Raw genomic sequence first — 24,934 nt, 5'->3', positions numbered from 1 at the left:
CACGTGGAGGCTCCAGAGGTCGGGACGCGGGTGCCATAGGGTGCCCCGTCTCTGAGTAAGGAGGTCCGGTCTCAGAGGAATAGGCCAGGGAGGGGCTGTTGCAAGGAGTATGAGTTCGGGGAACCAGGTCCGGCCGTGCCAGTACGGGGCGACCAAAAGGACCTGCTCCTTGTCCTCCCTGATCTTGCACAGGAGCTGTGCGAGTAGGCTCACTGGGGGGAACGCATATTTGCGTAGGCCCCGCGGCCAGCTGTGCGCCAGTGCATCCGTGCCGAGCGTGCCCTCGATCAGGGAATAGTACAGGCTGCAGTGGGAAGAGTCGTGGGAGGCAAACAGATCTACCTGTGCGTCGCCGAACTGTTCCCAAATCAGCTGAACCGTCTGGGGATGGAGTCTCCATTCTCCCGGGAGAGGCTGAAACCGCGAGAGCTCGTCGGCTGCGTGGTTCAGGACTCCCGGAATATGGACAGCACGAAGGGACCTCAGGCGCTTCTGACTCCATAGGATGAGATGGCGGGCGAGTTGAGACATACGGCGGGAGCGTAGACCGCCCTGGTGGTTGATGTACGCTACTACGGCCGTGTTGTCTGACCGGACAAGCACATGTTGACCCTTCAGCAGCACCCGGAAGCGGTGCAGGGCGAACCATACTGCCAGCAACTCGAGGCAATTGACATGCAGGAGGCGCTGGGGTCCTGTCCAGGAGCCCGCGGCTGCTTGTCCATTGCACATGGCACCCCAGCCCGTGGCAGAGGCATCCGTCGATACGACAACATGCCTGGAAACTCGTTCTAAGGGCACACCGGCCCGTAGAAAACTGAGGTTCGACCACGAGGTGAGCGTCTGTAAGCAGGCCCGAGTCACTTGGACCCGGAGCGTGCCAGACTGCCATGCCCATCTCGGGAATCGATCGCGAAGCCAGTGCTGAACCGGTCTCATATGAAGCAATCCGAGCGGCGTTACCGCGGCTGCAGATGCCATATGCCCCAGGAGCCTCTGAAATAGTTTCAGTGGAACCGCACTCTTGCTCTCGATTTGACGGAGGCAAGTCAGCAGAGACTGCGCGCGCTCGCTCGTAAGCTGCGCGCACATGGCGACCGAGTCGATCTCCATACCGAGAAAAGAGATCCTCTGCACGGGGCAAAGTTTGCTCTTCTCCCAGTTGACCCGAAGGCCCAGACGGGCTAAGTGGTGGAGAACCAGATCTCTGTGTCCGCACACCTGCTCCCGAGAGTGGCCTAGTATGAGCCAGTCGTCGAGGTAGTTCAGGATGCGAACCCCGTGCTGCCGAAGGGGCGCAAGGGCTGCCTCGGCAATCTTCGTGAAGACGCGAGGGGACAGAGATAGCCCGAATGGGAGAACTGCGTACTGATATGCCTGCCCCTCGAAAGCAAACCGCAGGAACGGTCTGTGTCGAGGAAGGAGGAAGGATGGAGACATGGAAGTAGGCGTCCTTCAGGTCGATCGCTGCAAACCAATCGTAAGGACGAACGCATTCGAAAAGGCGTTTCGCAGTCAACAACTTGAACGGAAGCCGGTGAAGGGATCGGTTCAAGATGCGAAGGTCCAGGATTGGTCGTAACTAGGGTTGGGTATCGTTTGGATTTTTTTCGATTCCGGTGCCAAACCGATACTTTTAAAACGGTTCCGGTGCCTAAACGGTGCCTGAACCGATACTTTTTTTTTTTTTAAAAGGCCACCAAACGAGGTGGATGACATTAAATGGCTTTTTATTTATTTATTTATTATTTAAATTGAACAATTTATTAAAAGTTTAATGTATACTTAAATGTATGAATATAAATAAATACAAAACACAATTTACTTATTTACAAATTATAATTGACATATTTACAAATTCACAGTAAAACCTAAGCCACCTAACCCAACTACAACAAGCCTAATATAACTCTAAACAGTTACAGTAATAACAGCAGTCGTCTGTATTCTTGCTCTGCTACAAACCAGCTTCGAGCTTCAGCTTTATTTTGAAATATGATCATATTCTCTGGCTAAATATTTTTGAACGCATCGCCTTAATGTTTCCATGGTGACGCGTCATGTTTCTCACATGACACACAGCAGCCGCAATAGCGCTGACAGCTCAGCTGTATCGGGTTTATTTCGTTTTTTCTTTTTATTCAAAATATTCACAAACTTCTTAACTGTGTCACGAACTATCTGATGTTCAAATGTGTGAGTGAATGTGTGTAAGTTGATCTATAAAGCGCAATGGGCGGCGGCGCCATGTTAGTTTGCGCCTCAGAATCGGATCTGTCGGATTTACAACACTTGAGTTCATTCTCGTCTCACGAAATACATGAAAGTAAGTGACCAGTGAACTGGAAGAAGAATAGAGTAAACTATATAGTTACTGTATAATGTGCATTTATCTGATGTGAATAAAACACGTAACGTTAGTCAAATTATAACCGTCTGAAAGGATTGTCATTGCCGCTTTCATAGACATCAGTGTGTGTTTTTTGCTAGTAGCCGACTTATGAGCATTTAAATGTCTGAAACCTGAAATAAACATGATTGAAAACACTGAATAGTTGTCATGAGTTGTGGTTGAAAACACTGAATAGTTGTCATGAGTTGTGATGTGACCAGCGCTGAGCGTCTGTCTCTGGCTCAGCCAAAGCGCGAAAGCACGTTTGAATTTTGGCACCGAAATGAGGAACCGAAATCTGCGTTCTGATTCGGTCCGGTACATACCGGTTATATAAGTACCGGTGCCATATTGGAACCGGATTTCGGTACCCAACCCTAGTCGTAACCCACCGGTTTTCTTGGGTACAATGAAGTAGGGGCTGTAGAACCCCGACTTCATCTCGGCCGGAGGGACAGGCTCGATCGCACCCTTCACCAGAAGAGTGGCAATCTCCGCACGCATGACGGGGGCATGGGCCCCGGTCACGGTATAGCGGACTCCCCTGTAACGGGGAGGAGCCTGCGCGAACTGAATCGCGTAGCCGAGCCTGACGGTCCGCGCAACCCAGCGGGACAGCCCCGGAAGCTGAAGCCACGCTTCCAGAGACTGCACCAACGGGGTCATACGGACGGCAGACGTACCCCGGGTGGGGCAGCGAGGCAGCGTTACCGGCCCGGACAGGGGAGACTGTTGGGCGTCCCGGGGTCGGGGCACGGTTAACGGCTGTGCCCTGACAGAGGAGACCATGGAAGGACTCGCGGTCCACTGGGGTCTGCTCTGCCAGGGGGCTGGCGACAGAGAGGGACGAGAGTGGCGAGACCCGAGGGTGGCGCGCACTGCCGTCACCGATCTCTGGGGGCTCAGGGATAGGGTTGTCAGTTCTTTCTTTAACCACATTAGGGTGCTGCTGACCCGGGGGCCAGCAGCTGAACAAAAGATTCTCCCCCCGCCCTCCACCGGGGGAAGGAGCGGCCCTGCCGCCGTCTCCTGGAAAGAACTGCCCATCCCTGAGCCGTCCGCATCAGGAGCGCCGCTTAGCCTGGCGTTTCTTCGCGGGCTGCGGGGCTGGAGCGGACTGGGACGCCTTCCTGCGGCTGCCTCTGCGCGGCCCGGGTGGAGGCTGCTGCTTGGGTGGCGCAGAGGTAGAGGGAGCCGCCCTCGGCGGCGAGCAGGCTGAGGCACCTGCGCGGGCGGTGGGGTGGAGGCAGCAGCTGACCGCCGGGGCAGGATATATTTTATAGCCTCAGTCTACTTCTGAGCGGCCGAGAACTGTTGGGCGAAGCTCTCGACCGCTCCGCCGAATAGCCCATCCTGGGATATGGGGGCATCGAGGAAACGGGTTCGCTCAGCGTCGCGCATATCGGCCAGGGTGAGCCATAGGTGTCGCTCCTGGACCACATTTGTGGACATCACCTGACCCAGGGAGCGTGCGGTCACCTTCGTCGCCCGGAGAGCGAGGTCGGTGGTGGCACGCAACTCATTGCTGAGTCCTGGGTCAGCCCCCCCCTCGTGCATATCACACAGCAACTTGACTTGGTAAGCCTGAAGAGTTGCCATGGTATGCAAAGAAGCGGCGGCCTGCCCCGCAGCTCTATAGGACTTCGCCACCAGGGATGACGAAAACCTACAGGCTTTGGAGGGGTGCTTAGGGTCACCCTTGGGTTAGGTTACCCTTGAGCCGCGGCTCCATCGAGGGAGGTGAAGGCGGAAGAGTTCGCCAAACGTTCACGGGAAGACAACGGGGACTTCCAGGAACGCGCAATCTCTTCATGCACCTCGGGAAAGAAAGGATTTGGAGGAGCGGTCGGACGGGTGTCCGAGCGCGCCGCCCCCAAAAACCAATCGTCCAACCGCGAACGCTCAGGCTGAGGCGGAGGGTTCCACTCCAGTCCAAGCGCTGCGGCTGCCCGAGACAGCATGGCTGTCAATTCTGGGTCCGACTCGGGCAATGCTGGCGCACCCGAGGGTGGCAGCACAGCCGAATCATCATCCTCAGATGACTCCAGCCCACCTTGTGATGCGGCGATAGACATCACTTCCTCTTCCGCCGTGCCAAACGCCACAGTCTGGACAGCAGGAGCCGGCCCCGATGTAGACGCTTGAGCACGGGAAGGGTCAGGTGTATGAGAGGGGGGTGTGGGCCGAGGAACGAGCGTCGGAGCTTTGTTCCACACCGTCACCCTCAGATCACCCTGGTCACCAGCCAAAGTGCCGCCTCCAGAGGAGACCGCAGATTGGGGGGTGACGGAGGGGACTCTCGTTCCGGCATCAGCACGGAATTCACGGAGTCTTGACCGTAACACCGAGATGGCCAGGTTCCCGCAGAGGGAACATGAGTCATCCACGAGCGCTGCCTGAGCGTGCTGAAAGCCCAAACACGTCACACAGCGCTCGTGCCCGTCGAAAGAAAAAAGCGATCTACCGCACCCAGAAGTGCACGGACGAAACATCCTGAAAAGGACGTGTCACGTGCAAGCTCTTTTGTGAGAGGAAACTTTGCAGTCGATGCCGAAGCGCCCAGGGAAACACACACCAGCTGTCAGGCGGACCACTGCACAGATCAGCAGGCAGGAAGTATGCGATCACTGGAACGCGCCGTCACACCAACACCGACTGGAAAGCTGCTCGTCTCGAAGAAGCTGACAGAGTCTCAGAAGGCTGTAGGAGTGAAGAGGTAGGTACTCTTGGCTCCGAAAGCAGAAACATAATGCGATATTGCCTCGTACTTCCTTATATACGCACGCGGTGAGGCGGAGTTACGTATGCAAATTCCGCATGCCCCATGGCATTGGCACGCCATTGGGCATTTTCTCTAAGCTCGAAGATGATAGGCTTCTAAGCGAAACCCCCATTCGTTAGTCACTAACGTTACGTCGTAGTGACTGAACGAAAGGGAACAACTTTATCCCAGACATCTAAAGTGGAGCTACGTGGTTTATGAAGGACAGCCAATGATCTCTCTATAAGAACAATATCCCTGAAGTGGTTAAACCATTCTTTTATTGAAGGGGGTCCAAGAGAAAACCAAAAATGTATTATAGTTTTTTTAGCGGCAGTTAAACCTGCTAATATAATTTTCTTAGAAGCCAAATTAGCATTGATCAGTGAAGAATCATCATTAAATAAAAATAGGGTAAGCATTTTAGGAACTGGAAACTCCAAAATATCTTCAAGAGATACTGCCACTTGGGACCAAAGATTAAAGACGTCTGGGCAATCCCAAAAAATGTGCAAGTGCAAACTGTTTTCATATTACATTTTGTACAAACTGGGGTATCTGTAAGCTTCATTTTAAAGCGTCTGTATGGGGAAAGATAACATTTCTGAACAAACTTAAAATGAATCAATTGATGTGCAGGATTCTTTGAAGAAATAAACACATTGTTCCATACATTCCCCCAGTCCAATTCCATGCCTCTCTCCTTAAGGTCACGATTCCATGATTCAATCACTCCCAGAGTTTTATCACGTTTTGAAATTAATTGTGTATATATTCTAGATACCAGTCCAATGCATGATGTACCTGGATTAATCCACAGACTCAGCGGGTGAACAGACAAAGGAGAATCCCAAGGAACTCCATGAGCTTTAATTGCTGATCTCAATTGTAGGTACAAAAACCAGGAAAAACCAGGAAGAGAGTATCTTACTTTAAGGTCCTGAAATGATCTTAAGCCATTTTCTCCATACAGATCTTGCAAAATGTAAACTCCTCCAGAAGCCCAGCTTGCATTGAAGTATGGGCCAGAGTGCTGAAGTAGATTATAGTTATACCAGATGGGAGAGCGATCACAAAGTTTAGTGTTGCAACCCATATGCTTCTGTACAGATGCCCAAACTTGCAGAGAGTGGCCTATAATTGGCCCAAATAGTTTATGTGCCGATTTAGGTTTAAGTCCAACGAATAACAGATCTTCAATTCTATGAGGTTTTACAAGTTCTTGTTCCATCTGGCGCCAGGGAAGTACAGAGTCTTTATCACACCAAATTGTAAGTGATTTCACCTGAAAGGACCAATAATACAGTTCGAAGTCGGGCAGTGCCAACCCACCAGACGATTTCATCCGCTGAAGAGTACTCAGGCGGATACAGGTTTTTTTACCGTCCCAAATAAAACTGGAGATCTGAGATTGCAACTCTTTGAAATAGTTTACAGGTGGAGGTAGAGGAATCATGGAAAAAAGAAAATTCAACCTACCAAGAACATTCATTTTTATTATTGAAATTCTACCTTGCAAAGACATTTTTAGATTAGACCATCTTTGCATATCGGCCAAGATTTCAAGTTTAAGTTTGTCATAATTTATGTGATATATTCGAAATTTTTTTAATTTTTAATCCTAAATATGTAAATGCTGTGTCGTGCCATTGAATATGAGGAATGGGTGGCAATGTAAGACATTTTGCAGAGCCATTTAAAGGAACGAGAAGGGATTTATCCCAGTTTATTTTATAGCCGGAGAATTGACTGAACTGGGTGAAAACTTGTATTATTTGCTGTAAGGGGACATGTATATTGGTAAAATATAGTAGTATGTCATCCGCATAAAGAGAAATGTTATGCTGTATTCCTTTTATAACTATGGGTGATATCAGAGAATCTAATCTAATCGACTGCGCTAACAGCTCAATTGACAACGCAAAAAGTAGGGGAGAGAGTGGACAGCCCTGACGGGTACCACGGTGCAGAGGAAATGATTTTGACATAATATTACCTGTTAATACAACTGCAAAAGGATTAGTGTAAAGTGTTTTAACCATTGATATGAATGCTCTTCCAAAGCCAAATTCTTCCAGAACTGTCCAAAGATACTCCCAACCCACCCGATCAAATGCCTTTTGTGCATCTAAAGTAAAAACGGCTGCCGGTAGAATATCCATCTCAGATGCGTGGATGATGTGCAAAAGACGTCTGACATTGTCAGATGCAAGTCTCCCTTTTAAGAATCCAGATTGGTCAGAATTAATCAGTTTGCTCACAGATAGCTCTAGTCTTTTAACTAAAAGTTTTGCAAAAAGTTTTAACTTTAAATTAGATTAAAATGTTCCTATTAAGTTATTATAGAGAACAAGTTCAGTGTAGACCAGGGTTATTCAAATCTTTCCCTGGAGGGCAAATGCACTGCAGATTTTAGCCCCAACCCTAATCAAACACACCTGAACATGCTAAACAAGGTCTTCCGGATCATTAGAAAATCACAGGTAGGTGAGTTTGAATAATCATTTTAATCTAATTTAAAAGTGGATTTAATTTTTCTGTCCAAAATAATAATTTGGGGACTGCATAGCCTATGTCATATGCAAGTTCACATTCACTATAGTTTGCAATGCGTCGCTCGCATGCAGTGTAGACACGATGTAAAAAGCAACCTATGATGGCAGGACTATAGCCTATATACAGATAATGGGTTGCTAATAAGTGCTAACGTGGCTTGTTGTTTAGATATGTAATGAACAATTAGCAAAAGAACATCTCAAAAAGGGTTATTATACAGAAACTCACCTGTTCACCGCTCATTTCGTCAGCTGGAAAAGTGTTGGTTTCAGGGTTTCTCGGGGGAGACCAGAATCGTGTAAATTGACCCAAAGCGCCATCTGCTGTTTTGGAAGAGGAAGTTGCTCTACATTTGTGAGAAAATCTGCGCGAGCTGCATTTGTGAGAAAATCTGCGCGAGCTGCATTTGTGAGAAAATCTGTGCGAGCTGCATTTGTGAGAAAATCTGCGCGAGTCTTGTAACAGACAGATATTGCATTTGTATGGACTAGATTTGTTCAAAGGTTACATGTAATTTGTAGGATGGTTTGTATTTATTTGTGAGATATGATGTGTGCTCACTCATTTATTATTTGCAAAACACAACACATATGTTTGTTACTCCTCTGCGTTCTCGCTCAAACTGACTTTGTATTTGCACATCACTTTCTATTTGTTTGCAAGTCGAGATTTCCTTTGCGAAGCAGATAGTGTTTGTTTGCAAAATGCTGGATTTGTTTGTTTAATTATGGCACAAATTTTATTCCATACATTTTGCTTTAACTTAGCAGCTAGGAGTCTGCTTGAGTTTTCGCTTTGACTGTAGTAAGTCACTCTAGTACGATGGATAGAGAATTCTGCTTTAGCTTTTAACAGTTTATTTAATTCAAATTTTAAAACTAAAAGGGATGCATGTTTTTGATTGGAGAACTGGCGCTTCTGCTCTGATTCCACTAGCTGAATCTCATTTTCTAACTGTTTAATTCGGTAATTCCTAGATGCCTTCATATGTGTAGAAAATGCGATAGATTCCCCCCTGATAAAACATTTGGTTGTTTCCCAAAGGATTTGGGGTGATGACACTAAACCTAGATTAATTTCTAAAAACCCTTTGAGATTGACTTTCAATTGCTTCAGAAATTCTGAGTTCTGAAGTAACGTTGTATTAAAACACCATCTATGTGTACGTTTGCCAGGATTCCGTGTAAGCTCAAAGGTATATATCACAGGGGCATGATCTGAAATAGTGATAGGAAGAATGTCTGTAGATGTAATTAAATTATTTAATTGAGGTGAAACAAAAATGTAGTCAATTCTAGAATAAGTCTTATGTCTACAGGAAAAAAATGTATCATTTTTCACTAAGGGATGTCGTAGGCGCCAGGCGTCAACAATGTTCAATTCAGCAGTGAATGTGTTAATCCCAGAAGGTACATCTATACCAGAGCAGATATTTGTAGATGTCTAAAGATATATCGCATACCTGATTGAAGTCACCACCTACTATCATTAAGCACTCAGGCATGTCTAAGAAGGTAGCTAAAGTTGCATTAAAAAAAGTGGGGTTCAGGTATATTTGGACAATATATTGATGCAAAACAAATTTTTAGATTATGGACTGTTACTGCCACATATGATAACCGTCCAGCACTGTCTATTCCACATTTATCGATGGTTACTCCTAATTTCCTATCAAACAAAATAGCAACTCCTTTAGTTTTATTTGGTGCAGAAGAATGAGCTACACATTTATAAAATCTGTTCTGAAACCTATGTATATCATTAGTTTTTAAATGAGTTTCTTTGATCAAAGCAATGGAAATATTTTTACGCTTAAGAAATTCTAAGCACTTTGTTTGTTTAATCGGCGAGTTTAGGCCGCAGACATTCCACGACATTACATTAAGTGGTATATTCATAGGAATCTTAACATCGGATATTTAGTATATAAATAATGCCTCCATAAAATTGTAGCATAAAAACAGAAACAAGAAAACTATATATGGTGCACATAACTTACACAAAAACAGCAAGGCTTTGGCGGTAGAACATTTAACAACAACAACAAAAAACAGAACAATACAATCCATCCGCAAGAGATAAGATCTAGAATCCTTTCTCTTTGGGTGGAGAAAAATAAACAAAATTCAAAGTTTTACTGCCTGTGGCTATTCAAAGCAGCACGTCCCGAGTCCGAGTCCAAACGAATATCAGAAAAGTAACTAACGTTAAATATAACCCGTCAGACCTATTTAGACAGGGCCCATTTGCTTACCAACTCCGGTTGTACTGATTAACTCGACTTAGAAGTAGCGACTGATGGGTTTTCCTGGTCATCAAATGCACTTGGAAATGAAGACGCATTAGAAGTGCTCGGTATAGAAGCTGTTGGCAGCGAAGAATCCAGTGTCAGAAACTTTCCAGCATCCTCAGCGTTGTTGAAGTGATGCAGCGATCCGTTGAACTTCACTTTCAGGATTGCTGGATATATCAGAAATGGACGTAATCCCCTGTCTGCAAACTGCCGTCTCACATTGTCAAACGATCTTCTCTTCAGAGCCGTTTCGTTGCTGAAATCCGGGAAAAATAGCAGCCTGGATGTACCGTGGGTTATTTCCGACCTTGGTGCTCTGGCTCCGTTAAGAATTCTCTCCCTATCTTGATATCTGAGGAGCCGAAAGATGAGTGTTCGAGGGCGGTTTGTCTTATCACGATTGCCATAAATTTGATGAGGCCGCTGGATTTCTATCTTCCCGCCACCTTGAAGAAAGGGGATCCATTTCGGGAGGTGCTCCTGGAGAAACTGAACGGCATTCTCGCCCTCCGCTGCCTCAGGCAGACCTACGAGCCGGACGTTACATCTTCGTGATCTATCCTCCATTTCAACCAGTTTGTCACAGAGTTTCGATATCTCTTGTTGATGCATGTTAACATCGTGTTTAACCATACGGGTATTCGCGTTCATAGTGTCCATCCGCGCTTGCAATGTTTTACCGAGTTCGGCTTGGCGTGATATCTTGTCTTAGTTCGTTAACTGCAGAGTTCGAGGATTCAATCATGTTCTTCAGAGTTTGAATTTCACCGGAGATTACCTCCTCCATTACCTCTCTTACTGCCAATTTGACCCTCTTGGAGAACCTCTCCTCCTGTTCTTGCAAAGCCATTAAAATGTCTGGGTTTGGAGAATCTTCGATTGGCCCGTCTTTGCACTTCTTTTTCATTGCCGTCTCTTCTTGAGGCGGTTTATTCTTCCCGGATTTTGTCCCAGACATTTTCAGGGATACTTCAATATTGAAATAATCTGGACTAATTTCTGAATGTACGGATTTAAATCGAGTTATCAGACTTTTTGAGACGGAGCTCCGTTCTAAGCGTGCATCGCTCGTGCCCAGCCACCGGAAGTCCTTCTTATGTTTTTGAATAGTGGTTGGCAACCAGCTTTTTGGAGCATTACCACCACCATCTGGACTAGAGTGTGGCTTGTAGATGACACAACTCTATACCGCCCTCTATGTCTGGGGTTGACATCCCATCCCAAGCTCTGTTAGAAATTGTATGTTGATTCAATGTACCTTATTACATTTAAACAGCATCCCCTTGTTTTACATTACATACACTTGATTAAAGTAGGTTACATCAACAAAATTACTTTTTATTGGTAGAATCAGGTAAAAATAGCTCCTTAAGTCAACAACTGCACATGTTCACTTTTTACAGTGTGTACTGATTATTAGCTTTACTTGGGATCAAACCTTAAAGAGCACCTATCATGGCATTTAAAATGTTCCAAATATTGTTTTAGAAGTCCCCAACAACAGTTTTGCATGCATGCAATGACAAAAAAGACTTTAGTTTTCTTATAATATGCATTTATTTTTACCTGTTTTGACAGCGATTCTCAAATGATTCCTTTAGTGATTCACTTTTCAAAACCCCGCCTTTACGTGACGCTAATCTGCGGTGATTGGTCCGATGACCCAGTCAGTTGTGATTGGTTTAGTCTGTGCAGATATTTTCGGAAACGGAACGCCCATCAAAGTCTTATAGTGACAGTAATTTGTTAATATGTGTCAGGAGTTATGAATATGAAAACCGCGTCGGTACTGTTTGATTGTAATATGAGCCTCAGCTGATCTCATTCATAAAAAAACTCCTCTATTCTCCTCACGAAGACTCGCGACAAATCAACATCCCTCAGGGCTTTTAGTTCAAAAGTGTGCAGATGAGGAGACATATTGATAGATTCTCATATGTCTGTGTCAAATTTCTAAACAGAGGAGTATTTTTTATTCAATACTTCCTCAAAATGGGCAGTTATAGCCTAATCATGAGCGATTGAGTCTCTTATGTGTTGTTTTCAATTCATACTGGCAGCCGGAGGGCGCTCTGTGCACATGTAGTCCATGTATGGTACAGACAGACGAAGAAGAACCATGTGCCATAATAGAAGTCCATAATAAAAGCTTCCTGAGATCGCGAAACATACATTTGACGACTAATAATAAACACACAATCGCGACGATGTATGGTTTGTCTTCAAGCCACTTAGTCTTCAAATGCTCATCCTTGGGCAGATGAAAGAAGTTTGCTTTTGAGTGGCACTTCAGAACACAGCGTCTCGTCGCCATGATGTTTTCTAGTTTTCACTGGCGTCTTGGAGCGCAATAAGTGGGCGTATCGTATTCAAATAACTTGACAAGTTGACGTCATCTAGTCAGAGAAAAAGCTTCGGTCTTCTAGCGATTCTTAAAAATGACTCCGAGTCGACTCTTACTTTTGAAAGAAAATAACTATATATACGGTGCACTGTCATATTTCAAGCTATCACAGGATGTTTTTGTTCACTTAGATCTATGTTACACACTACATGAAAGGTACATTTCAAAATTCCATGATAGGTGCTCTTTAACATCCAATTTCACAGCCAAGTGGGTTCATAAAAATGCAAGTACAGTAACTCCCCCGTTAGAATAATTAAATCGTTTTTTCAACAAGAGAAATTATGTGTTACAGTTGTTAAATGATCTTTTGCGGTGAAGACAGTGGGGAGACTTGTGCTCATTCACAAGTGAACATTCATAATACTGGCCAAAAAGAGAGATTTTGCGAGCATTTCTTTGCTTCCAAATCATCACAAATATAGCTTTAGACATATTTTAGAAAAATTGGTGGTCATGTTAAACCTAATGCAATTACAAGATGGTACAATTATACTGAGCTAAACTATTCAACTATAGCAAATTAAAAAACAGCAAAACAGGACAGAGGGGATTGTGAAGTGCCATATAGGCGAACATCTTTTGGACAGAAAGTATTGTCTGTAATGGGGATCAAATATTAGAATAGTTTACCACAGTCAATAAGACAATGTTCTACTTCCCAGTGGCTTTCCCAGAATTTCCTTCATTTAAACGAAGAAAAGACTGAGTACATCCTGTTCAGCCCGGATTCATCTAATAGTGCTTGTAGCTTTGGTCCTATGACACCTCAGTTTGCTCCGTTTGTACGTAACCTGGGTGTTATTTTGGACAAAAACATGCAGTATGATAAACAGATTGGTGCAGTAGTGAAGGCGAGTTTTTACCAGCTACGACTTCTTAGTAAGGTCAAATATTTTTTGTCCAGAGCCGACCTTGAAAAAGCAATTCACGCCTTCATCAGCTCGAGGATCGACTACTGTAATGCCCTCTATACTGGTCTAAATACATCACTCATCAGTCGCCTTCAACTGGTACAAAACGCAGCCGCTCGTCTTCTCTCTAATAGTTCGAAATGGTCACACATCACCCCTGTCCTCCGCTCGCTTCACTGGCTTCCAGTGCAGTTTAGGGTGGAGTATAAAATTCTGTTGTTTGTGTTTAAGGCCATCCATGGTTTGGCCCCAGTATACCTCACTGATCTAGTAAAAACATATCAGCCAGCCAGAACACTCCGTTCCTCTGATCATATTTCTCTGGTTACCCCAACATACAGGTATAAAAAGTTTGGAGGCCGGTCATTTAGTGTTCAAGGACCTAAGTTGTGGAATGCACTCCCTGCGCACCTCCGAAACATCACGGTGCTGAGTGTTTTCAAAACTCATCTGAAAACACACTTTTTTAACCAAGCTTTTGACTCTTAGCGCTGGACTTGCTTGGTTGGACTTGTTTTTATGTTGTCGTTTGATGCATGTTTTGGAAAGCGCTTTGTGCACCTTTTGGCTGCTGTAAGGCGCTATATAAATAAAAATTGATTGATTGATTGATTGATACTTATCACACTTTTAAAGATCATGTTAAAAAGTGGCTTATGATGAATCAGTAGTGAAAACATTTTAATTAGACATTTTAAATAATGTGTTGGGGCATTTGTCTTTTTATGTAGTGTTGTATGTACACTATACTGCCAAAAGTATTGTGACAACTCCTCCAAACCGTTGAATTCAGGTGTTCCAATCACCTCCATGGATGGCCAACGGTGTATAAAATCAAGCACCTATGCATGCAGACAGCTTCTACAAACATTTGTGAAAGAATGGGTCGCTCTCAGGGGCTTAGTGAATTCAAGCGTGGTACCGCTGTCATGACGAAATACAGGAAGCAAATGCAAGTAAACTCATTTATTAGCAGGATGATTAAGAAGGGAACAAAGTCACAAAGTCCAGGAATGACAGGTGGCGCAGGGACTAAGATGGTCAGATGATGAGGTGAGATGAACACAGAGAACACCGAACAGGAACAGGATGCACGGGACTGGAACGCCGAACAGGAACAGTGTAACACACAGCACAGAGGACATCAACAACGATCTGACAAAGGAGATCAGAAACTGATGAGTCTTTATAGGTGAGGGTGATTATTAGCAGCTGGCACTGTGATCGAGATCAGCTGGATCACTGATCAACCAATGAGGCTCGGAAACGCCCACTCACACACACCCACATACACATAACAACACAGACACGAGACAAGCAAGAAACAATGCATTCATAAACTGTGACAACCGTGACATGTTGCCACATGTGCAATTAGTTTGTGAAACTAATTGTCATTTGTGAAATTTCCTCACTACTAAATATTCTACGGTCAACTGTTAGTGGCTGTTAGAAGCAATTGTGAATAACAGCAACTCAGCCACGAAGTGGTAGGCCATGTAAAATTACAGAACAGTGTCAGCGCATGCTGAGGCGCACAGTGCACAGAACTTTTGTCAACTCTTCCAGATTCATTAGCTACAGACCTCCAAACTTAGTGTGGCCTTCAGATTAGCTCAAGAACAGTGCGTAGAGAGCTTCATGGAATGGGTTTCCATGGCCGAGCAGCTGCATCCAAGCCTTTCATCACAAGTGCAATGCAAAGCTTCGGATGCAATGGTTGTAAACCACGCAGCCACTGGACTCTAGAGCAGTGGAAATGTGTTCTCTGGCCACGCAGCCACTGGACTCTAGAGCAGTGGAAATGTGTTCTCTGGAGTGATGAATCACGCTTCTCTGTCTGGAAATCTGATGACCGAGTCGCTGCCAGGAGAACGTTACTTCCCTGACTGCATTGTGCCAAGTGTAAAGTTTGGCGGAGGGGGGATTGTGTGGGATTGTTTTTCAGGGGTTGGGCTTGGCCCCTTAGTTCCAGTGAAAGGAACTCTTAATGCTTTAGCATACCAAGACATTTTAGACAATTTCATGCTCACAACTTTGTGAGAACAGTTTGGGGATGGCCCCTTCCTGGTCCTACATGTGCACAAAGCAAGGTCCATAAAGACATGGGTGAACGGGTTTGGTGTGAAGGAACTTGACTGGCTTGCACAGAGTCTTGACCTCAACCCGATAGAACACCTTTGGGATGAATTAGAGCAGAGACTGCGAGCCAGGCCTTCTTGTCCAACATCAGTGCCGACCTCACAAATGCCTAGAGACTGCAGATGTAAATTAGCAATCTTGCTATAATCCAGTTTGTTTACATTTTGTATTGCATACTAAAGTTCTTTAACGTGCATTGTCCCTTTCAAATAAATAAATACAAAATACAAATATGCAGGAGGGAATGAAGAGGGTATCGCAGGCCTGCAGTTCAAGTTTCAGCCCTCACTGCAACTTGTCACCAGTAAGCCAACAAATCTGTTTTTAATCAGGTGGGTGGCAGTATGAGGTATATTTAACTCTGCAAAGAGGCAGTAAAGATAGTGGACAGGACCTACAGGACTAATATGATAAAGTAAAGAGTGGAAAATCCCTATGGTGATGCTATACTATGGTCAGGAGATTTGTGAGTGCGCACTGCAAAGGGCTGTACACTCTGGCTTTTGCAAGCCCCACTTGGGAGCAAGTACCCCAACGGAATCTGACCCAATGAAGAGTAAAGACATTACATAGGGAAAAATAACAGTGTTTCTTTTCACTGGGCTGCTGATATTGTGCATTACAGTCTCCCAGGGCTTGTTTGCCTGCCAAAGAAAATGCCAGAGAGGTTGTCTGTTTTAGATGCCTGTTTTTGTTCCACATTCAATGCTTTTCATCAAAGAAACAGAACAAAATACACAACAAAGAGATGTTTACATTAATTTATTAATACTTATCAACTTATCTAAATACAGGCATCTGAGGTATATTTGTCTGTGGAGTGGTTTTGGAGATGGATTTTGGTGAAGAGTATTTTATCAGAGAAGGGGAAGCAATGTGCAAGATGTAAAATGTCAAACTATACTTAGAACAAAGATCCTCTGGGAACAAATGGACAGAAAATAACAAAATTGTAAAGAATAAAAAAACTTTTGTTGACACAGCACAGAGGAACTTTTGGACAAAATTATTTTGAACTTCTTGTTTTTAGACTTACAGCATCCCAATGCCCACAAAAAATTAATATAACTTATACAGCTGATGTAAAATACACATAACAATCATTACAATATTATACATTTAATAATCTAAATTTCCAAACATTAATTGATATGTTGGGAACAGCATTTCAGAAGCAATTATATCAGATATATAGAGTATTTTTATATTAAAAAACAAAAGCCCGGGGTAAGGGTACGTGTAAAAATCTTTGGCTCAAACATGTACTGTGTGTATGGATTGGTGTCAGTATGACTCATTTAGCCTTCATAATATGCAAATATTGATTGATGGTGAGGTAAGGCTTTAATTCAATGAAGCTTGATAGACTAGAGATTATTTGTCACATGCACACCCATTCAAACAAACAAATGTCAAGGCCAGCACAACGAAAAAATAAAAACAACACAAACAAATAATGTAAGCAGACATCTTTGCATTTTAATGTGTCTATCCATCTCATCATTTTTCGGATTTTCAGATCAAACATTGAGTGTTTGATTTACTGTAAATTTATATTGTCCCAGTTAATCGTTTATGATAAATTGCTAATTAATCTACATATTTTAATTTACAATGTGATGTGTACAAATTAGATCATTTGCTATTCAAATAAAGGAATACAGAGTTAAGAAAATACAATTTTCTTATTCTCTGAAATATCTATTACATCTCATTATACTATACATAATGTTATTGGTATAATTGGGTAGCTTTATACTGAATTTACTCAGATTGACCAGTGGCAGAATAAGCAGTGGATGTATACTATTATTGCTACACACACACACACACACACACACACACACACACACACACACACACACACACACACACACACACACACACACACACACACACACACACACACACACACACACATATATATATAATGCTACTGTTATCTCCAATTCACAGTTTTACGTGATATTAACAATGTGGTAAAAAAAATACAGTATCTCTATATAATCTTCACTTTAGATTTGACATGGTGTATGAAATAGTAAGAGCCATGGATTGAGTAATGATTTCACAAACTGTAATCAAATATTGGCTGTTGCTTGTAGGAGTGTACTGAGACAGCTACCCCTCTCCGTATATAGCTCAAATACACTGCTGGAGTTGAGCATAACGGCCATAGCTTAAAGCATTGAGAACCTTTCTCAGCATCTGCCATAGTTAAGAGTCAGCAGAGAGGTGAGAGAGTCTACGGACCACAGGCCCCCAATATAACCCTCATCTTCTCTTCCTCGAGTAATCACCACACCCGGCAAATCTTCTCAGGCACCATGTAGTCATTTGTCTGGCACTGGAAGGCTTTGACAAACTCTGGGAAGTTCTGTAATGACCCAAGAACTCTGCACAAAGAGAAATGACAAAGTAGAGATTACCAGCACAATCTAACATTACTGTAACAGCCTGAATATATAAAGACAGAAATGCATCACTGTAAGTGAAAGAAGGTTAACATACCTAAACTTTCCTGGACTGTGGACATCAGTTTTGACGGAGTTGACAGCATGCTCAGGTCTATGTGTTCCACACCAAACCTTGAAAGCAAATCATTGAGATCAATTCATATTCATCAGACTATATAGGTCCTATGCAGAAGTTCAATACATTCAATATTTGCATAATGTCAATTTTCACAAAAAAAGAAACATGCAGATTAAAAGCAGATACGTGAAGCTTAATATTTTATAATTATTCTGTTAAAACTGTTATGTATTTGAGATGTCAATTAATTTTTATTTAAATGTTATCATGGCAATGAAGTTGAAAGGCAATGAATGAAAATTGGATGTAACTATACACAGAAATGATTAGTAAGTAATTTGTTACACTACAGTAACACATTTTGTTCACGTCTTTGTGGTTAATGTTTATAAACTTAACCATTTACTTGTAAGTGCTTCACTGTAAGCCAGATTTTTTAAGGAGGGAAAAGTAGGGGAAAATGTGGTCATCAAGACAATGTCACAAAGTGTCAGTGTCAACTTATCTTATCTTGTAATAAACATGTAATATTCCTTTATGTTCTTAGTTATAAGAACATAAAGAGTTTCACCTGTGCAAAGTTAAGGAAAAAGAGTTGCTCATGATTGAGATCAATTCCAGGCAGAGGAGCTTCTTTTCCATGTTTTTTCACATAGTTCTGGTAGGCCTGAAAAGGTGATAGCACAGTGATACTGATGAATCTTGGGAAGCAGTTACTGGAAACAAACTTTTCTCTCTCAGAATTCAAAATAATAATTAACATCAGACATTTAGTTTCATCTCACAGCCAAATGCTTTCTGAAGATAATGTGAATCACATGTGATCTGTGAATCAGTGACAGATTTGTGATTGTATCTAATACTGTATACTGTAGACCATATTTGATGATTCAGTGAGACCTAGTATTAAACACACTGAACTGTAGCCCATGAGCCATTTTCTTTCCCTTCAGCTTCTCTAAGAGTCTAAACTATTAAGCTGATTCCTTCTGTCATCACAGTATGACTGAAATCCATCCATGGTGGAACAAATTGAGATGCCTTCTCTGCTCAGCATATGATAATCTATCATCATGGTTTTATTAACCTATTTTAACCTTGACATTTTGGGCCATTTTGCAAGTGAGAATGTGTATTAAACTAAATATATTCTTCTGGCAGTAAAAATGGATGTCAAAAGAGCTGAAGTAAAGGCTAAGATGCCCTGCCCTTACTTGATAAGACTGACGAATGCCCCCATTGTCAGCAATGTTCTCCCCAAGGGTATTATTCCCATTTAGCTGTTCACACAAAGGACAGAAGAGAAAGAAAAAAGAAGAAAGGGGATGGAAAATAAGACAGTAATTTAGATGTCTTTCTACATCTCTAGAAAATTGCAGCTTATTCGAGTTCTAGGAAATCTATTTGTGTACAATAAGGTCCAAATTACTGTTGTCAGAAATTCACAGACAGCTGTGAATAACCCATGACAGAGGTAAACAGCCTAGCACAGTAGGGTAGCTAGAACTGTAGTATTTTCTGTTAAACAATGTTTGCTAAATGGTTTACGATGGTAAGCTTTATTGGACTGGACATTACATTATTTGTCATGTCAGCTTCAATAAATAGCCCTCATCATGCTACATAGAATATAAAATACATAGAATATAAAAAAATTAAGACATCTTCAATTAACATGATCATGGTCTGATTATACAGTTATTGACTCTGTGAATTGGTGTGAATCAGTGTGAAGACATTTGATGGAATACATTTTGTCCATTCGCCAAATCCCAAGAGTAGTTTCCATACTGGTCAACAATGCATTTGGAAAGCTCATGGAATTTCTGAGTCGAAGATGTAGTCCACCAGTCTTTGAGGTCACCATCTTTATCAAAATTACGTCCTGAACAAGAAAGGAAATGCAAAGAGCTTACAACAGCGTTATGTGAAGAATTATTAAGGGAGATCTGTTTCTAGCCTGATACCATTGTCATCAAAGCCATGAGTGACCTCATGTCCAATGACCATTCCGATGCCTCCATAGTTCAGAGACCAGGGCTGACCTTTACCAAAGAATGGCGGCTGAAGAATACCTGCAGGAAATACTGAGAGCAAGCAGATAATTCCAATGTATTAATAATAATTAATTAATTGATCAGACATACCTGATTTGTTTTGTTTAATTACTGCTACATTGTGCAAATGCGTTACAAGTATACCTATTTGGTTTCTGCTAGATGAGTAGAAGGCATTGACCACGGCAGCTCCTGTGATCCACCTAGAATTAAAGATGCATATCACTTTAATATTTAATGACAGATCTTTATTCGTTAGGGTTTTATAGCAGTTACTAAACTCCGAAAATAGCAGCTATTTTAGAGCTATTTTGGGGGACATTAAAAGAGGTCTTACTCTTCTTTGTTCACTTTGACTCTCAGTTTCTTTAGGCGTTTCTTCTGACCAAACTCCAAGTTCTTCAGGATGTTCTCAAAGTATTCTTCTGCATTATAGCTTAACTGATAAAAAAAACAAAAAACATTTTGCACAACAGATTGGTCTTAAATGGTTCAAATCAGTGCTGCCCAAATCTACTCCTGAAGGGCTACTGTCCGACAGAGTTTATCTCCAACTTGCCTCAAATAACCTGCCTCGAAGTTTCTCTAGTATGCCTAGTAAGACCTTGATTAGCTGGTTCAGGTGTGTTTCATTGGAGTTGGATCTAAACTATGCAAGATAGTGGCTGTATCCGAAATTGCATACTGTCCTTGTCACAGGGTGTTTTGGTGTTGGTTCATGTTCATTGCTCCCTGTTCATGTTTTAAGGTTATCATGTTCTTATGTTTTACTGTCATGTTTCTAGTTTGTCCTGTCCTTTCAGTTTCCTGGTTTTGTCATGTGTTGCATTGTCATGTGATTCCCATGCCCTCATGTGATCTTGTGTCTTGTCCTGTCATTGGTTCATTGTCTCATCACTGTTCACAGGTGTCACTTATTTTGTCATTAGTCTGTGTGTATTTAAGCCCTCATGTTTGCCATGTGTCTTTGTCAAGTATTGAATGTTGTAACCCGCTGTCGGTGAGTTAGTTAAAGCTGTTTATAGTTTGTTTTTGCCAAATCCTTGTTTTATGTTTTGTTATGAATAAAGTACTGCACATGGGTCCTTCAACTTGCCTCCAGTGGAATACCTTGTTACAGAATACTTGACCTACAAAATGGACCCAGCAGTTGTATCTTTGCTTCGTCTACGCCAGGGAAATCAAGCCATAGAGAACTATGTGGAGGAGTTTTGTGGACTGTGCTACCAGGTGGACTTTAATGAGGTGGCCCTTAAACGGGTTTTTTCGAAATGGTCTTAGTGACATTTTAAATTTCCTAATGCCTGTTAGCAGTGTCCCATGGACTTTGGTGGATTATATTGATCATGCCCTCCTGCTGGGTGGCTCCTCGTTTACTGTGGGAACGGTGGATGAGGAGCTCCACTGTCCCACAGTACCGGCTCCAGCCCACGTCCAGGCTCCAGCCCACGTCCAGGCTCCAGCCCACGTCCAGGCTCCAGCCCACGTCCAGGCTCCAGCCCAAGTCCAGGCTCCAGCCCAAGTCCAGACTCCAGCCCACGGCCCCGTCCAGGCTCCAGCCCACGAGCCCGCTGTCCCGCCCAAGAAAATTTGGGGGGGGGGGCAAGGGGTACATGGAGGCCATGAAGGCCACGCCTCTGTGGCCCCCTGAACCGCCATTACCGCCATGGCCTGTTGAACTGCCATTACCGCCATGGCCTGTTGAACTGCCGTTGCCGCCATGGCCTGGTGAACTGCCATTGCCACCCACGCCTGAAGGTCCAGGTCCTCCCACGCCTGAGGGTCCAGGTCCTCCCACGCCTGAGGGTCCAGGTCCTCCCACGCCTGAGGGTCCAGGTCCTCCCACGCCTGAGGGTCCAGGTCCTCCCACGCCACAGGGTCCAGGTCCTCCCACGCCACAGGGTCCAGGTCCTCCCACGCCACAGGGTCCTGGTCCGCCCACGCCACAGGGTCCTGGTCCGCCCACGCCACAGGGTCCAGGTCCGCCCACGCTCCCAGGCCCGTCCAGGTCATGTCTGGGTCCGGTGCCCCTGCACGGGCCTGGTCCACCATCCCTCCCCCAAGACCGCCCCCCAAGACTTTTTGTTAAGACTCTTTGTTAGGCTATTGATGTGTTGGTGTTATGGTATTGTTTGGGCGTCAGGGGCCGCCCATAGAGGGGGGGGATCTGTCACAGGGTGTTTTGGTGTTGGTTCATGCTCATTGTTCCCTGTTCATGTTTTAAGGTTGTCATGTTCTTATGTTTTACTGTCATGTTTCTAGTTTGTCTTGTCCTTTCAGTTTCCTGGTTTTGTCATGTATTGCATTGTCATGTGATTCCCATGCCCTCATGTGATCTTGTGTCTTGTCCTGTCATTGGTTCATTGTCTCATCACTGTTCACAGGTGTCACTTGTCTTGTCATTAGTCTTTGTGTATTTAAGCCCTCATGTTTGCCATGTGTCTTTGTCAAGTATTGAATGTTGTAACCCGCTGTCGGTGAGTTAGTTAAAGCTCTTTATAGTTTGTTTTTGCCAAGTCTTTGTTTTGTTATGAATAAAGTACTGCACATGGGTCCTTCAACTTGCCTCCAGTGGAATACCTTTTTACAGTCCTACTATATAGTAGGCAAAAAACAGTATGTGACAAAAGAAGGATGTCCGAATTCACAGTACTCATAAAAGAGTAGGCAAAAAGTCCCTGATGACCTATTTCTTCCGACAAGATTCTGAAGTGTGCATACGATGGACACTTTACTTTCCCATGAGACCACAGGAGAGGATTTATGAATGGCAGTGAAGCAACGTGAAGTAATTACAGATTTAAAATAAGTACCTACTCAAGAGAGTATGCGATTTCGGACGCAGACAGGTGCAGGATTGGACACCCCTGGTTTAAATTAAAATTATATTTTTGAACTCCTGACTCCTTAGTCTACTCTTTATATTGTAGCCACTCACATCTTGGTACTCCTGGTCCAGATATGTGTTGTTCATGATGTTTTCTGAGAAACCGATTCTTTCTCTGATTGCTCGGGCCTGCATTGAGGAAGATGAAAGAAAAGTAACTAAAGTAGTTTTTAAGTAGTTAATACAATAGATCTGGGGCAATCCTTTTATTTCTTCAATTAAGTTTTCTATGGAATTGACTTTCAAAGTTACCTTTTGCCATGTCTCAGTTCAAGTCTTTGTTTTTTATTTGATCAGCAGTGATTATACAGTATCATTAAGCTTAAACTTGAAACACATAACTGAAAATAAGCCTAACCTTCTCCTCGGCAGCTTTCTTAGTTTCAGCGTCCATCCAGTCGAGATCATCCAGATTGCTCACAAATACCTCTCTGATGTTAGTGATCATCTCATCCATCTGAACAAATCACAGAGAAGGGCATCATAAGACACCATTTCTCCACAGAAATGCCATACACTCTCTGGTTGGGTATTTTTTTAGTAGGTTGAGCTTATACTGTATTTAGATACGAGTAAAAATGTGGGCAATTTACATTGAAAGGATCAAAAGGTTATATTCAGCAAGTCTAGTATAATGAAGCAACAAGATGTCTATGATACAATAACAAATTTCATGGCTTTCGAGGAATTTGTTACAAGTCCAGGCTTTCATGCGGTTTAGACAGGTAGCAAGTATGCAGGCCAAGATCCACAATGAGTGTTGTGGAGTGAAGTTTAGTGGAAGGTCTAATCTTATGAAGCAAATGTATACTAACATTTCTCAAAATAATGAACAGTTTTCTATTCTTTATCACCCATTTAAAGCTACTGACCTGTGAGTAAACAAAAAAATTGTATATCTATTCTGTTTATGTTTGACAATGATAAATTTAAGGGAAAATGGAAAAAGAATCAACTATCTGTAACCGCATGATGGATTTGTTTTAACTGGAACTTACAAGACATCTCGTTTTCTCATTTATAAAACTGGCAGATTGAGAGACCACTGATAGCTCACTGAATGTTGTTCTCATTACTTCTTGATAGACTCCTGGACAGATAGACAGTGCTGTATCAGGCTAATTATTGGCATATACTTCATGCGCATATCTGTAATATTATCCTCGTGACCTCAAACCCACTGGCACGACATGGATGTGAGGAATGATTTGTGGGAGGGTCTTGTAGCGGTCACCTGATCAGGCACACACACCCACAAGTCCACATGCTAATGCTTGCTGTTATGCATGTGCTTATGCAGAAGTGTACAGTCATAAAACCAAATGCAGCTGACATGTGCCAAAAACAAAAAACGTCATCAAGCAAGCTGATATTCATCAATGTTCACAGAACATCCAGTGCATAAAATTATTGTACACATAAGGTTATTATATTTACTTACCTGTATGTAAAAATAATACAGCAAAAATTGTACTTGTAAGGATATGTGTGGCGTTGGTGCACTGAAAAATTATCTTAAGTTTTTATATTCTCTGTCATTTTATCTGGCCAACAACACAAAGCAATAGTTGTTTAAATATAAGTTATCATAGGTTCACTACACGGTTATATTATTATTTAATGATCTTGCTTCTTCCACATATTACTGAGCAAAACCCAACACAGCGGTAAATCTACAATTTTAGCCTAATGTCAGTTCATACATAGGCTTACCGCCATGTTAGTTGTAGTCGGTGACTTACAACAAGCTACCAAACAAATAATCAGTAAAAATATCTGACTTTTTTTGTCATTGCTAATTTATAAATAATTCGGCATTGTCTGTACTAAAGAGAAAATAATCACTTCATCCAATGTTTAAAGTAAATAAAATAGCCTTAACAGACTACTTACTGGAGTTCCACAACTACTGAACTTTGTACTCTCCCACTGGAATGAGGTGCGTGCTGGACCAAACCACTGTGAGGCAAGAGAGGGGGGACTCAAAATGTTT

General features: G+C 42.9%; 1 protein-coding gene across 1 annotated transcript in view; it reads right to left on the bottom strand.

The window, feature by feature from the left end:
- Positions 1 to 16,208: 16,208 nt before the first annotated feature.
- Positions 16,209 to 24,934, bottom strand: part of LOC307131965 (neprilysin-like) — a 152,516-nt gene continuing 143,790 nt past the window's right edge. Inside the window, exons 14-23 of the mRNA XM_079826100.1 lie at positions 23,300 to 23,398; positions 22,993 to 23,070; positions 20,392 to 20,495; positions 20,199 to 20,257; positions 19,965 to 20,084; positions 19,749 to 19,882; positions 19,212 to 19,277; positions 18,569 to 18,664; positions 17,974 to 18,050; positions 16,209 to 17,858 (exon numbers count right to left, since the gene is read on the bottom strand). Of these exons, the coding sequence (XP_079682226.1) occupies positions 17,759 to 17,858; positions 17,974 to 18,050; positions 18,569 to 18,664; positions 19,212 to 19,277; positions 19,749 to 19,882; positions 19,965 to 20,084; positions 20,199 to 20,257; positions 20,392 to 20,495; positions 22,993 to 23,070; positions 23,300 to 23,398 (933 nt within the window). The 3' untranslated portion in view covers positions 16,209 to 17,758. The remainder of the gene's footprint in view (positions 17,859 to 17,973; positions 18,051 to 18,568; positions 18,665 to 19,211; positions 19,278 to 19,748; positions 19,883 to 19,964; positions 20,085 to 20,198; positions 20,258 to 20,391; positions 20,496 to 22,992; positions 23,071 to 23,299; positions 23,399 to 24,934) is intronic.

Source organism: Gobio gobio (assembly GCF_949357685.1).
Source record: "Gobio gobio genome assembly, chromosome: 9".
NCBI lineage: Eukaryota > Metazoa > Chordata > Actinopteri > Cypriniformes > Gobionidae > Gobio > Gobio gobio.
Note: the sequence above shows the minus strand (reverse complement) of the source record. Positions and strands in the feature narration are given on the sequence as shown.